The sequence below is a fragment of the Bactrocera tryoni genome, chromosome 5 (assembly GCF_016617805.1).
Source record: "Bactrocera tryoni isolate S06 chromosome 5, CSIRO_BtryS06_freeze2, whole genome shotgun sequence".
Taxonomy (NCBI): domain Eukaryota; kingdom Metazoa; phylum Arthropoda; class Insecta; order Diptera; family Tephritidae; genus Bactrocera; species Bactrocera tryoni.
The window spans coordinates 15,140,684-15,154,145 of record NC_052503.1 but is presented as its reverse complement, the minus strand read 5'-3'; the positions used below and the strand labels follow the sequence as shown (position 1 = coordinate 15,154,145).

At 32.8% G+C, this 13,462-nt stretch overlaps 1 protein-coding gene across 12 annotated transcripts in view; it reads left to right on the top strand.

Annotated features, from left to right (window-relative positions):
- LOC120777356 (chromosomal serine/threonine-protein kinase JIL-1) overlaps nucleotides 1–9,914 on the top strand; it is a 34,485-nt gene extending 24,571 nt beyond the window's left edge. For all 12 annotated transcript variants that reach the window (XM_040108624.1, XM_040108622.1, XM_040108621.1 and 9 more), the window contains 6 exons: nucleotides 5,858–5,942; nucleotides 6,016–6,288; nucleotides 6,351–6,590; nucleotides 6,773–7,074; nucleotides 7,141–7,586; nucleotides 7,683–9,914. In XM_040108624.1, the coding sequence (XP_039964558.1) occupies nucleotides 5,858–5,942; nucleotides 6,016–6,288; nucleotides 6,351–6,590; nucleotides 6,773–7,074; nucleotides 7,141–7,586; nucleotides 7,683–9,831 (3,495 nt within the window). In that variant the 3' untranslated portion in view covers nucleotides 9,832–9,914. The remainder of the gene's footprint in view (nucleotides 1–5,857; nucleotides 5,943–6,015; nucleotides 6,289–6,350; nucleotides 6,591–6,772; nucleotides 7,075–7,140; nucleotides 7,587–7,682) is intronic.
- Nucleotides 9,915–13,462: the final 3,548 nt, after the last annotated feature.

Below are 13,462 nucleotides of genomic sequence, written 5' to 3'. Positions count from 1 at the left end.
CGCCATTTTCGGGACCCTTCGGAAAAAGATGCGCCCGCGTTGGCAAAGAAACTTCTTACAGGATCATCTAAAGTGAAAAAAGTACGTTTTAGTTAAAGCCTTAACTTAGAACTTGAACGCAGGAAAAAACCTTAAAATTGGATTTTTGGAAGATATTTTTTACAAAAAATGAAAATTTCGCGACTTTTCAAATAGTTGTAATCGAAAAAAATCCTTCGTCAAGTCTTTAAGAATTGTAGCTCAAAGACCTACATATATAAAATTTCATGAATATCACACAGTTTCGAGAAAAACGAGTTTAAAGATTGCGCGCTTAGCCTAGCTAGTCTCGAGCGCACAAGTTCTCAAAGCTGTATCTATCCGAAACTATTACTCGGATAACGTAAAAATTTAGGACAATATTCTAGAGGTGTTTTTAAATTTAATAAAGTTCTTAAAAATCGAATGGCGCTCTAAAAATAAGCAGAAACCAAAAACAAAATTCGCTGAAGGACATTCTAGCCGGGACGTATGCTAGATTTATCTCAGGAACCTATTTTGAAGGCTATTCTAAGGAATGTAGACGTAAAAATTGTATGTTATTTTTTGTAAATCCGTGTCAAATTTGATCAGATGGTATATCGAAGTATCCGTTTTTCATATTATATCTTATCTTAAATAATTTAAATTACTTATAATTCCAATGTACCTTTTATACATTCATACATATAGTATGTATGGCATAAATCATACAAAGTAATAACTCAAACCAAATCATTAAAAAGCACGACAAACTTATGAGTGCATATGTATGTATTGGTATACCGTCACACAAGCATTGCAATCCAAGTAAAAGTGAAATGCAAACCGCGCAACCATAAATGAAACTGCGGAGAGTTAGAAAATCAAAGAAATCTTAGCATTTGTGGTTATATACCGTTATTCGTACATAAAACAGATTCACTTTCACTTCGTTTGATGCGTTACCTTCGGAGTCCTCGTATTACCAGGTTGCGCTTGAGTTAGACACTTGCATGTGTGTGTATGTAAATTGTTCGCGTTGGCAACGTGTTTTTCGGCCGGCACTTTGGTTGCTTGGAGTTGTGGTTACTGGCTTAACAAGTGACACACATACCAACTCCCTCACTGACTTGTGCTTTTGCAGAAATTTTGCTTCAGTGATTTGTTTTCATTTTTTATTTAGAAACATAATGTGCGTGTATGGGTGTTGATAGATGTTGCGTAGATATCGGAATAGTTTTTACATATTCAAAAGTGGTGTATTGAAATCTATGTATGTGGCCACATATTTGAATATGTAAATTTGCATTTGCGTATGTGATGGTCTATAGTTATACATATACTACATACATATTTATTGTGCGCTTCTTTTGATTTTGTCCTAGTTTTCAGCGTTAAAAATTAAGAGTCAGAAATATTTAAGATTACGGACGTACTTTGTTTCATTTGTGGAAGCTTGAGTTGCGAATCTAGCTAATAATCACACTTTAAATCTTGTACTTCTGGAATTTCAATGGACATATTTCGATATTGTCTAGATTTCGGGTGATACTAGTGAGAAGCTGTTATTTCTTCTAAACTTAACCTATTTCTTTGAAAATATTAGTTTTCGGGTTCCTCACATCTCTTCACATACATGTTTATACCCTGAACAGAGTATATTAAGTTTGTTACGAAGTTTCTAACTCCACGATGGAAAAGTCGGATACCCTATAAGTACATATACTAGAATACTTATAGGCGTCAATCCGAAAATACGCGAACTAGTCCCTCAAGTTTTGAGATACTGAACTGACATTTTGCATATGTTCTTTTCTCCCCAAGAAGCTGCTCATTTGTCGACCGCCGATATTGCATCACTATAGCATATACTAAGCTTCCATACAAACTGACCGATCAAACTCAAGTCCTTGTATGGAAAACTTTGTAATTGTACAAGATATCTTCACAAAAACTGGAAATTTTCCAAAGCAACGCTAACATCTCCGAACAAATTTCACAGATGGGACCACTATAACATTTACTTGCCATAACTTAACATAACTTGTAAACTGAAGTTGAAGTTTTTGTTTATTTTAGTTTCTAGTAATTCAAAAAATCCCCTTTCAACGGCAAGTTGTCAGCTCACACATTTCCGCATCCATATTGTCTCTTATAAAATATTTATTGACAATACAAATATGTACATACATACATACATATGTATGTACATAAGTCACTATATGTTTATGCTTTGTATGCACAAGGCACAAGTATCGTTCATCCAAAAAGGGGATTCCCAACTTTATAAATAACTGCTTGGTAATTGATTACTCGTCTTTCTTTTGCATACAGTTCGTTGGAAAAGAATACTTACCTATAGTTATGCACTAGAAGTCTTATTAATATTCTTACACATATTTTGAGGTTTTGATTTCTTTATTATTACATATAAACAATAAAAAATCAATTGAAAGCGCACGCTAATAAGTATGCGTTACCGACATTGCATATAGTATATTTGTTTTTAATTTTTTTGTTTTTGTATTTCGAGAAATGCAAACAAGTCCTTGTAAATGTTGAATTCACATTGAAGCTAAAAATAATCCAAGTATACAGCAACAACAATGCCTAAATATATAAGCCCCAATAGCAGTAGCTACTAAAACAAACGCTGTGTCGGCCGAGCCACACGAATCTGAAGTAACAAGGTTTACCATATACTATGTACATATGTATGTAAGTGTCTTATATACTTACATTCATGTGTATGTGCATATGTATGTATCTACGTAGAATTGCAGCGCTTACACGGTGTCGTTGGCCATCGGCTCCAAATGTAATAATTGTTTTTTCTTTATTGCAACGCGACAAAGCTATTGATAAATAACAAAAATATACATATATTTAATACGCTACCTGTTGTGATTAATTGTTTAGCCATGTCATCGGCAGCTCAATAGATTTTCACTGCAGCCATCGTATTATATTATTAGCTCTTCTCACTCGGGAATCTTTGTGCACGATGAGACATACCTACATATGTACATATATGTATGTACATATATACATATGCATGCACGTGACACATGTTAAAAACACAAATCAAAGCGACTTGTGTTGATGGAAAAAACCAAGGTGCTGAGAATTTCATAATAATCCGAACGATACGATGGACACATTATTGGGCACTATATTGACATCAATATATCATCACTGTGTTTGCTGTCAGAATTTTGTGAGATTCTGTTTAGATGGGGATTTTTTTACGCTTAACAATACTAAATTTGAATTTCTTGTTGCTTAAGCGTTTAGGCTAATCTAGAGTTTAGAACATGTAGAAAAAATGGGAAGTATTCCTTTAGAAGGTGAAAACTCAATAAACATTTAAAATATTCATTAGAAAATTTAGTATGTAATTTTTAATGGCATAAACCTTAAAGAACGAAGTATAAAAAATAAAATATAATTTTTAGCAAAAAATAATCAATTTTTTGAGAGAACGAAGTATTCTATTACTCATTTATTATTACCTTTTGAGAGGCTTATCTGTATGCTAATAACTCTCAAAAACAATATATGATTTTACCCGATTTGCATACGGAAATGACGCCTTATAATCTACAAAAGAATTTCAATGTTTTCAATAAAAAGCTGAAAAGATTCCTCGAATACCCTTATACTCGTAGTGTACAGACAACCAAATAGTCGTACTATTATGTCAATTCCAGCGACTTCTCTTTGAAAGAGATAAGAAAGCTGAATTTAAAATTAAAATTCAGTATAAAAGCATGCATAAGTGTACGAATAAGTGGGCATAAAAAGATGGAAGTGAAAGTAAAGCACGAATTCAGCAAAATGGAAAGCAGAATGAATTGAAAATACAACATCTTTCCCACTTTATTGCTAGCTATCAACGCTGTGCTAACGTACTCAATATGCTATGATATTTAGGAGTGTAAATTTGTATATTTAACTGAATGCATGCAAGTGCATATGTATGCATGTATGTGTAAATTTTTGTATACAAACTTACATATTAAGTTTGGAGAAGCTTCTCGAAGGAAAATGGGGCATATCGAAATCAGCTGATTGCAAAAAATATGCTGATATTGGCTACGAGTGTGCTTTTTCTCATTTTTAAGTCATGAATTCTAAATGTATCCTTAAGGAACCCGCTTTGAAGAGTGTGTAGTCCTCGATTTGTTTGTTAACTTCGAGAAGCACAATAAAAAGGGCGAAAAGCTTGGTCAATTAAACTCAAAATAACATATTCTTATTGCTCACTTATTTTTTGAAAATAAGTAGCTCTAGTTTTTCATTGCCCCTTAATAGTCGTTTCGTAACTGTGCTATATTCAAACCAAGCTCTCTTTTTCTGGCGAGTTGTATATTTTGAACTGAAATTTTTTCCATTCCATTTCGAAATTTTGTGTTTTCGAATATTGTGTACTTTAGCATAAATGCATGTTTATAGTTTTTTCTTCAAACATTTTCTTGGTCACTGTGCGTTGTTGTTAATTGCAACATCGGTGTTGTTGTTGTTGTGCTTTTGTTATGCTTTCGTTGACATCGTTCATCATTCACAACAAAACGCACGTACCTCGATCCAAAATACATATACATATACATACATATATATATAATATATACTAAATACACAAAAAACGCACACATAATATATAGAGAATATGCATGCTTTTATGCACATAAAAAAAGAGTGAGCGTGCGTGAATAGAATATTTAGAATTGCAGCCGATGTAGTGTACGATTGGTTACCAATACGAAAACGAAATATTCTTCTCAATATTTTAGAGGTTTATTAACACAGCTGAGGTGCACCATATGTGTTTGTATTTACACATCTCGATGAATATACATACATATTATTATATATAAATCATGCAACGTGATACTGTAGAGTCAAAAGCACGTCGCAAAATAAATACGGTTACTTATGTGTGTAGCATGCAGAGCAATCTACAGGTGGTAAATTGGTGAACTATTTCATTTGGAACAGTAACTAGTTTGCAACTAAAGCATTGAACGAAACAGTTATGCACTGGATATATCACTGATATTGAATGTTGTTATAGAAATGGTTACAAGAGTTTCCTCGTGTAAAAAACAACCTTTTTTCAAAAATTTTTTTCTCTTGAAAAATTAAATATTAGAATTTTTTATTGTTACAAACAAACATTATTAACAAAGAAATTCCGAATTTTTTGGAAAAAAATATTTTAAACTCGCCATAGCGACGCCATTTCCGGTGACCCCTCGGAAAAAAGATGCGCCCGCGTTGACAGGATAACTCCTTACAGGACCATCTAAACTGAAAAAAGTACATGTTTTAGTTAAAACCTTAACTTAGAACTTGGACGAAGGAAAAAATTAAAAATAGATTTTTGGCAGATATTTTTACAAAAAAATTAAAATTTCAGAGAAAATATCTCAAATATCACAAGTTCTCAAAGCGAAACTATTACTCGGATCAACTTGAAAATTTAGGACAATATTGTAGAGGTGTTGTAGAATTTAATAAGGCAGTATAAGGTTCTTCATTGCTGCAGTGATTTCGGCATTCTCCATAAATAAAGCATATAAACCAAATTCACTGCTAGAAAATATTATCCTTAAAATGACTAGCGGTCGCAATAAATTTACTCAAATTTGGTAGTTTTCGCTTGCAAAAAATAGAAAAACTGGTGGTAAATTGTATGAACAACTATATGCAGAAGATTCAGGAAATTTGATGATTATCGGATCATTTAACTCCGACATTTTTGGCAGCTCTTAAAAATTTGTATTTATTAAGAAGCTTCCTTTATTGCATCAATATGAAAAAATAATACATTTCAATATCTTTTGAATATTTTCAGGTTCTCGAGGCTATACAACAAAGTCCATTCCTAGTTGGCATGCATTATGCATTCCAAACGGATTCGAAATTATATTTAATTTTGGGTAAGCTGTTATAACACTTTTGTCCAGACTTAACAAGAATATTGTCTAAATTTTATATACTTGCGCTTAATAGATTACGTCAGTGGCGGCGAACTCTTTACGCATCTCTATACGGCCGAGCATTTTTCGGTGGCAACCGTACGCATTTACATTGCCGAAGTGGTGCTCGCTTTGGAGCATCTGCACAAATTGGGTATTATATACCGCGATATAAAACTCGAAAATATTTTACTAGATGGACAGGGACACATAGTGTTGGCTGATTTTGGTTTATCAAAGATATTCGAACCCGATTCGGATCATCGTGCGCACAGCTTCTGTGGCACATTAGAATACATGGCACCAGGTACCAATACATAAAACTATTTTGTTTTTTAAACATTTTTTTTATACATTTCTTCGTTGTAGAAATCATACGCGCTGGTGCTACTGGACATGATCTCGCTGCCGATTGGTGGTCTGTGGGCGTGCTCACATATGAATTGCTCACTGGCGCCTCGCCTTTTACCGTTGTCGAACAACAAAACTCTCAAGTCGACATTTCACGCCGCATACAAAAAGTCGACCCAGTGCTGCCAGCCACATTGAATGATACAGTCAAAGACTTTATACTGAAAATGCTACATAAGGATCCCAAGAAGCGTTTAGGTGAGTTTTATAAAAAAATGTAAACTAAAATTTAAAATACATATATAATCTTAAAGTATAGTTAGCGTTGAACAAGTAAGACAATGGTATATAAAAAAACAACCGCAATTTCAATTTTGAAGTTGATTTTATTAAATTTAATATTTTTCTAATTTTAATGTGAAATAATTACATATTTTCAGGCGGTAACAGTAAAAATGCTGCTGAAATCAAAAAGCATCCCTTCTTCAAAGGTATCGACTGGGATGAGTTGAAGAGTAAAAGACGAAAAGCGCCCTTCAAGCCCAATCTAGATAGCGAGGATGACACACAAAATTTCAGCGAGGAATTTACCAAACAACCAGTGATTGATTCCCCAGCTCCGGTTCCTGTTAATACGCATAGATTGTTCCGTGGCTACTCATATGTGGCGCCACAACACTTGAAATCGCGCAAAGCGCTGCAAAACGTCTATGACGTTGAGTATTGCAAAGATCCGTTGGTGGTAAGGGCCCATATGCTTAAATTCGTATATTTCAAATTTATTCACTACGCACAATTTTTTTTTTAGAATCCAACAAATAGTCCGCCCACGCTTCAATTAGGTGGCGTTTTGAGCAATGGCAGCTTCGGCAGTTGCTACACACTAACTGACACCGAAAAGCATTGTAATTACGTGGCTAAAGTAGTGTCTGAGAAATTATATCGCCCTGCCGAAGTAGATGCCCTGAGATCTTGTAATCATCAGAATATCTGTAAATATATTGATACATACCGTAATGGCTCGAGCATTTGGATTGTGATGGAGCATGTGGCCGGCGGTGAATTGCAACAGTTGGTACATGCGTCTGGCGGTCTCTCTGAGTCACAATGCTGTGATATTTTCCTACAAATTTGTGATGCTGTGCAATATTTGCACTCGAAGAATTTCATACATGGCGATATAAAACCGGAAAATATATTATTTACCGATACGCAAATGAGACGTATCAAATTGGTCGATTTCGGTTCCGCCAGGTGAGTTTACGAAGATATTTGTAATGATTTTTACGAAGATACATACTTACATATTTTTCTTTATGTTAACCAACCAATGATTTGCGTTCGTTTCAGCTACAACTCCAGGGCCGACACTTGGCAAGATGCGTCCCGTTATACACTCGATTATGCACCGCCAGAAAGTCTTACAGATCCACAATGCACAACGTACTCCAAAGCCTATGACGTGTGGTGTCTCGGCGCAACACTATACGCCATGTATATGGGTCATCCCCCGTTCAGGCGTAGTCAGAATGAGCAAATTCATGACCGTGTCGTGAGGCAGCGTATAATGGATGGTGAAATGCAAACTAAAACGCCACGTTGGAAGAATGCCAAACTTGCAATGAGGCAACTAATTGTAGACTTCTGTTTGCAACGGGAATCCGTGAAACGTGCGTCAATTGAGGGATTGCTGGGACATCAGTTCTTGTTCGCGAAATTCGATGAACTACAAAAGGTGCTGTGCCGTTTGAATCGCCAACGATCAGAAGAAGTTGAACACTCTGCTGATGAGGAGGATGATGCGGAGGAAGTGGTTGACACAGAAAGGGGTGAGGAAGTGGCGGTATCCGAGCTGACGGAAGAATGCGCTGTCGTGACGAATGTAGATGAACTCGTAGGCTATGATATGAGCGTAGATGGTGCTGATGCAAATGTTGTGTATGAAGATATTGAGGGTGTTAGTGCTGAACGAAATGAAATGGTTGAGACGGAGGAGGAAGTAGCAGGCGAAATAGAAGAACAGCAACCAGCGGTGCTGGAAGCCGATGAACTAGACAACTATAATGAATGGCAACAACAGCAGGCACAACAACAAGCCAGCTCGTCGCACGAATCCGATACACAATCGACACACAACCGTCTCGAGTCTGAAGGCGATACAACAAGCGGCCTAGGACGCAGTAAATCGTCTGACCACACATTGATCGAACGCCAAACATTAAGTGTAAATAGTTTGAATGGACTAGAAGCAAGTGGAGAACAAATTGAGTGCGGTGAACTCATTGAACTTGAGTGTGTTACTAGCGAAAAGACTGTAAGCGCCGACGAGCTGAACGATAGCATGCTAGAGGATGAAGTGGAAGTGAATGGATTTGCTGGTTTCGACGAAGACGAAATTATCGAACGTAAAATTAACTATATTGATATACTATTAGCACAGATTGAGCAGAATAAGATTGCTACAGTTGATATTGACGAGAATCAATCAACAGAAAATGTGGCAGCACCAATGAAGACTGAACCAGTCGTTGAAAAGACAAATGGAGATATAAGTGCAATTAAGAAAAACGCTGGTACTAAAGCTAAGAAAGCGTTTAGTGAACTGAAAACTAATTATATGGCTCACGAAACCAATAAGACGAATAATAATAAAATGGCCAAACCGTTGGAGACAAATGAACAAACACAAGACCTACGTAAGAATAATACAATAAAGCAACGAAATGTAAAACAATTGCGTACGCGTAAGCAATTGGCAAATAAGAAAACTAAGACTGACGCTAGGAGTAAAGAAGCAGCAGTGGACACAGTAAAACAGGAAAGTGAATTAGAATTAATGCCAAACACTGACGTAGCAGAAGAGAATAAGCGTGCTGAAAAAGACAGCATAAGCAGCAAACCTGAGTTGACATTAGCAGCCGAATCGAAAACCATACGATCACGCCGCAACCGACGTAGTATACGCTTGCCCACATACGATGATGAAAACAACTGGCTCGGTGTATCAACGCAAATGCGTGCGAAATATGCACAACGCTTCAAAGCACGTTATCGCTTTTTCACGCTTTTGCTATTTAGCACACAAAATGCTTTACGCTATTTCAAAATCGAACGTCGCTACTATGAATATCAAACACCACAGACGAGTGAAGCTCAGGAACAGGAAGAGGACACGGCAATCGCTAATAATACACATACACATGACATAAAAAGGGAAAACAATGAAGGCGAACAAAGTGATAGGCGTGCCAATATCAGTACGGACACTAAAGAAATGCTTCCAAAGCAACAAAATGGTGAAATCATTACACCCATATCAAAAGCAACCTTCAAGGCCATGACTAATACGGAAAGACAGGCGCGACACAAAAACAGCCAAAGTGGGAGTCTGAATGCCAAGCATGAAAATAACATTAAGGATGTTGTACCGTCGACAGCGGTGCATTTAGTACCAGTTGGCACGCTACGTACGTTGCGTCAACGTCACGTATATAAATGATTGGCACATCTTATGCGCATTATGGTGGAACTAGAATTCATAGTGGGCTATAGATGTGGTCAAAATTACTACATATTTACTTTTCACATCTTTATAAGTTATTTTTGTAAATTCAGTTATGTTTTCATTCAAAAGCCAGCGGGAATAATAGGCTATTGCAGCTTTGCGTGTAACGAAGAGGAGTACATATTAAATGCGTTAAAAACTGTTTTTTTTTTTTTGTATAAAAGCTCTATAAACTTTAGTATTATGCAAACGTCATTTAAAATGGTTATACGCATTTGAATTTTTATTTACAGTTAATTAATTTGTTTTTTTGCTGAGAATTTAATTGGTTATTAGTTATGCGTTCACTATATTGAGGGCAGGGTTGTGAGTTTTTCAATTCAAAAATAAATTTTTGGATTCAAAATTAGAATTTTTATTTTTAATCCCAAAATCGGTATCAAAAATTTAAATTTTAATCCATGATTGTAAATTTAAAATTTAATTTTTTAATTTAATAGTGAAAATTGAAATTGAAATTTGGCATTTGAGGTTAAAAATAAATTTTTAATCCGGTATTTTTACGATTAAAATTACCGTATTTCAGATTATTTTTTTTTCCAACCTGTTATTTGGGATTAATTTTCTATAATCCGTTATTTGTGTTTAAAAATTGAAAACTTATTTTTAATAAATATTTTCAATGTAATGAAAAATAATTTATTCAGATGCTAATACCATTTTTTTTTAATTCAATATTTGCAACCCTGATTGAGTCACACCTTAAAGTTCGCCGTTTTAAACCGAATTGGTTTGGTAAGTTGTTGCATTGCTTCAATTGTGGTAAATTAGTTCAACTGAGTGTAGTGTTTGGAAGTAAAAACTCAGCTATAAATATAAAACCACAAAAACAAACTACACAAATCTCAATTATAAATTCGATTGTTTTTCTTTTTTAATTTTTTTACTTGAATATCATTGAACCAGTTTTTTCTCCTCAACGCATTTAAGTACTATTCTTATTACACGCCTAGTGTCTACTTTTTATGTATGTATAAACTAACTGTCATAATATTTTACTGCAAGTACTAAAACGGTAATTAGTATTTAATATAATGAATACAGCGTTGAAAGCTTATTGTACCTATAGTTCAATTTAAACGATATTTAAAGATGTGAGCAATAAATATAATAATAAAATAATTATAATAATACCGAAAAAACGTGAAAAAAACAAAAGTTATGATAATGACTGCTATTAAATAAATAAGGAACAAATGCATAATTTTTTTAGTAATAGTTAATTGAGATGAATGCGTTTATACAAATTTTTATCTCAATGAAATATTTGCACGAGACCAAAAATAAAATGCGAAAACAGAATGAAGTTATAAATATGCATATAAAAACAAAAAAAAAACTAAACAGCTGAAGTGGAAAATTCGCTAAATAATATGAATGGCGCCAGCATAGCCAACAAAAAAACAACAAAATCTATTTGTTTACTATAATTTCCATTAATGTTTAAAAAACAAGCAAATGTATACAATTTGCTCCTCATTTTAGAAATATACGCAGTATATATACATACGTGAAACATAAAACAAAAAAATTAGAAACATAACATTTTAGCAAAACCAAACAGTTTTACGTGTCTACAACACAAAAAACACTAAACAAAGCAAACGGAATAGACACATATAATTATATGCGTAATATTAGTTGTATATCCAAAACAAAAAATTAATATTCATTATTACATAACAAAATTAATAATAAAAGAGAAAATTGAATATATTTAGCAAACGATTATAACGTTATTTAAATTATGCTCACCAAACAGATACGTATGTACTAAGTCTAAGTGAAGTGTACTTTTCGAGTTGTCTTAAATCAAAACATGTAATGGAGTTAATTTAAATAAAAATTGTAAATATTATTATTCTAGTGCGTGTTGAAGCGTATAAACAACATTTTCATATGAAATTTAAAATAATCATGTTTTTATAAGAAAGCTAAAAAGAGAACAAAAGTAAAGATATGTTTAGTTCACGCCACAGAAAATGCTGCGAATTTATAATGCTAGCTCATATTGTTGTATACAATGAGTATAAATTAATACACTTTTAAAAATAAACGTACTTTTTTTAATTTCTATTATTTTTTTAATTTTTATGTTTTTTTAAATTTTTTATTACTTTTTTAATTAATTTTTAATAATTATTATATTTTTAATTAATTCTTTATTTTATAATTTTTTAATCTTTTATTTTTTTCTATATTCTTTTATATTTTAACATTTTTTTTTATTTCGAACTTAGTCGATGTATATTTTTATTGACCATGTAAAACTGTCAATCATAAAAATATGACAAAGTGAAAGTTGTGTGAAGTTTTACTATGAAAAAAATTACATTTAAAGTATTTCTTCATAAAAATTAATTAAACAAAAAATAGCAGCATATATTTCAAGTGTAAACTTTATTGTTACTCTCTGTTGAAAATTTGCAATCTTATAATTTACACTTTTTGTTGAATTAAAAACGGCAAATATGATTTCGCAACACACACCTGTATGCCACAATTCTACCCAAAGATCAAATCATTGAGAAGAGGTATAAAAGCCTTATATATGGCGCTGATGCTAAAAACGAACGATTCAGTTGCTCACATTAAGTTTTTTTTTTGGCTTAAATCAGTTATAATAAATATTGGCAAATCCATATAAAGCTCTAAAACTGTAATAACTCAATTGGCACAAACTGGCGCGTTCGCTTGACTGCATTTTCCATTTATTATATATTTGCACAGTTAATTTTTTTACAGCTTAATACAAGCATCTAAACACCAATACAATTAAATGTCTATTCCTTACATACGTACTTTGAAAAATAAAATAAAAAATAACAGAATATTTGCACTATTATGTGAAGCTTTGTATAATACATACACATGTATAACTATGTATGCATAGTTTCATTACTGTTTATGTTAAGTCAAACACAGAAGAAATATAATTTTTGAACACTTCAAGTATCGTTCTGAAGTCTAAAAATCGAGTCTCGCAAGTGAAATTAAAAAAAAAAATATAAATATATAAAACAGTTTTAAGTAACTAAAATATTAACAAAGCCAGTGTATTTGCGTCCACGGGTCGTAAATATACATACATAAAATAATAATTTCCTAGCTCAAATCACGTAAATTTATTTAGTCTAGTTAATTTTTTTTGTTTTTGTTTATATACTAAGCATAAATTCTAGTAAAATATTAAAAGAAATTACCAAAATATGCACGCATATATATTACTACTGAATTACAACAACAATAACTTACCCAAGGGTAATAATGTTTATTTTTTTGTTTCAATTTGCTTATTATTAATATTATTATTATTATTAATCTTTTCAGTTACAAGAATACTTTTGTTTATATTCATATAAGTTGAATTTAGCTACATTTGTTCGTTTTTAGCTTTAATATATAAATTCGTTTGTAATTTTTCTTCTATTTAAGTATGTTGGCATTACATTTAACACAATTTAACTAATTAATTAAAAGAAATACTTTTAACGCCAATTATCTTACTCAACTACACAATATATGTATATCTAATATGAGCATAATGATTAAAAAATAATATATT